At 46.2% G+C, this 2,498-nt stretch overlaps 1 protein-coding gene across 1 annotated transcript in view; it reads right to left on the minus strand.

Annotated features, from left to right (window-relative positions):
* LOC102211953 (cytochrome c1-like) overlaps positions 1-2,441 on the minus strand; it is a gene marked incomplete at its 3' end in the record, with an annotated part of 15,061 nt that extends 12,620 nt beyond the window's left edge. The window contains exons 1-2 of the mRNA XM_013916170.1: positions 1,954-2,441; positions 1,226-1,294 (exon numbers count right to left, since the gene is read on the minus strand). Coding sequence (XP_013771624.1) covers positions 1,226-1,294; positions 1,954-2,080 — 196 coding nt within the window. The remainder of the gene's footprint in view (positions 1-1,225; positions 1,295-1,953) is intronic.
* Positions 2,442-2,498: the final 57 nt, after the last annotated feature.

Here is a 2,498-nt window from a genome sequence, read left to right on the forward strand (position 1 = left end):
GTGCATTGATGCAGCGGCTCCAGTGCATTGATGCAGCGGCTCCAGTGCATTGATGCAGCGGCTCCAGTGCATTGATGCAGTGGCTCCATTGCAGAGGTCTGCGCACTCCTTGCTGCACTTCACAGCACACACTGTGTTGCTAGCTTGTGTTTGGGATGAACCAGGTTGTGTGTGAGTGCGTGGCTGGGTCTGAAGTGCGCTGGGATGCCGTGCTTGGAGAAGACTCTCCTGATCTTCTCTGATACACCTGCTACATCAGGATTGTTTGTCCTGCTGAGGCTCCCTAGTTGGTGTCTGACCTTCTTTACTCTGCACCTGTGCTGACTGGATGAAGCCCAACTGGGATAACTACATGTTTTTTAAACTTGTGTGTTTTCTGTCCCTCCTGCCCGCAAACACACACCACTACCACGTTCTCTTACATTTTCAAAATCCAGTGAACAAATTAGAACGTGTCTCAGAATAGTGGAAATGTGGATGGTGAAGGGGGCAACAGGGGAGATGCTCTGAAACTTAAATATGGGTTATCCCAATGTAGCGACGACAGAATACATTATGATTTCCAAAAGACTGGAGCGGGCACATAAGATGAAACAGCTTAGTTGCCTTACACCGTTTTCCTGCTCCAGAGGCCAAAGCAGCACTAAGACTCATCTAGTTCGTCTGCTGACATGATGAAAGTGCTGAAATCCCAAATTCCCTTCGAATATTATGCACCAGCTGCAAAATCTGCCAAGCTGCTCAGAGACCCAACAAAGGGACTCAGATAACCCTGAAGTGTCTACAGATGACTCCTGAAACAGACACATGCTGCCTGTGTCCAGGCTGAGCACCACAAAAGCTCCTTAAAGGAACCTGTTGCGTGAGCGAATAAAGAACAGTAACGCCCTCTTAGATACCCGACGGTGACGAGCCTCCATTCAGCCTCTACAAGCTGCCTGATTGGCCGAGCAGCTACCTTTTCATGTAGAGAGCTAAGCTTTAGACTGCATTAGCCAGTGTTTGAGGCCATTCAGACGTTCATGTTGGAATAAAAGCCAAACAGGGAGCTCTGAGTTCTTGTTTCTAATGAGTGAGCCATGCAAAAGAAACCCAAACTAGCATTTTGTCTACTTCACAAACACAAAGCCATCACAGCTGGTAAGCAGATGTTGTGATGATAATATTCCTTTTGTTGTAGTTGTGACAGAGACAACAGCTGTGAATCGTAGTTTGATCAACTTGCCTAGCAGAACTTTTGCGTCCTCGACATCGAAATCTCCGTCGCCGTCTGTGTCGTACGCCACCAGTTTACCTACAGCGGCAGCAAACACAGTTAGACACACTTAGACAAATTCTCATACGTGTACATTAAACATGTGCTTACTGTAATTATTCTAACTGTATATCATGATATAGAAATGACTTTAAAGGCAAATGTATTAAAGTCAAACATGGGTGTAACAATGCTTCCTTTAGAGAAAGACAGTTTACCAACCACTGCTCCTACATGATGCCTGCGTTTATTAGATCATACATGAACACTGCAGCTGGAGACCAGTGTGACCACACCAGTCACACCAGCTGAATCACACTCAGGAACCAACGCTGCAAGGCTGTGCACTCCTCCACCGACCACAGCCAACTTGTTGCTTACATATGTGTCCTTAGTGACCAAGGGTTGGGGACGAGCCTCCAGCCTGTGTGGCAGCTTGGCTGCCTTCACTCCACCTTTCTCTACAGCTGCTGATTCCTGTGGGCTCTGAGTGCTACATGAAGCGTGTCACTGTACACAGAGGTGCCAGTTTAGGTCGACTATAAGGGCGTGTTGAACTGCATACGTAGTGTTTGTGGATGTGTGTAGTGCTGCAGATGTTCCTGCCAAACACTACACGACTCAGGGCTCTGCAAACAGTGTGTGTGACAACAGTCATTTTTGTTCACATATGCAGAATATACATTATGGGTTTTTACCTTGCAATGCTTCAGACAGGTTAATTTGTAAGCCCTTAGCCTTATCTGCATGCAAAACAAACAAATAATAAAACACACATAATGTAACAAAGACAGGGTTAAGAGATAAAACACAATCACATTTCATACACACAAGAATGGACCATTTATCATTAATGCAGGCGGCTGTGGTCAAAGACAGGCAGGCTGCAGCAGCTTCAGCCGTCCTCTACACGCGTGGCTCAGCAGGCAAAGTCTGCACCTAGCTTTAAGCTAACTTACAGAAATGCTGCTGTGTTAGATGCAACCATTACAAGCTTCATTTCATCTGACTGGCTTTAATGTGACTGGCAGGCTGTTCACCAAAGTATTTGGTTTAAAGTGTTGAGACAGCAGCAGACTGAGGCTCACTAGTAATAACTGCTGGTCTGAATTTAATGCTCCGGTAACGACAGTTAGACTGGTTCTTATTGCAGGTGGAGGTTTACTTTAGGCGTAGTCTGTGGACAGATGACAACAAAAGCCAAACTGGTTACTGCCACACCTTCCCAGGAAGTTCCTCTAGG

The sequence above is a fragment of the Pundamilia nyererei genome, unplaced genomic scaffold (assembly GCF_000239375.1).
Source record: "Pundamilia nyererei isolate P.nyererei 1_Seehausen unplaced genomic scaffold, PunNye1.0 scaffold00496, whole genome shotgun sequence".
NCBI classification, from domain to species: Eukaryota; Metazoa; Chordata; class Actinopteri; order Cichliformes; family Cichlidae; genus Pundamilia; species Pundamilia nyererei.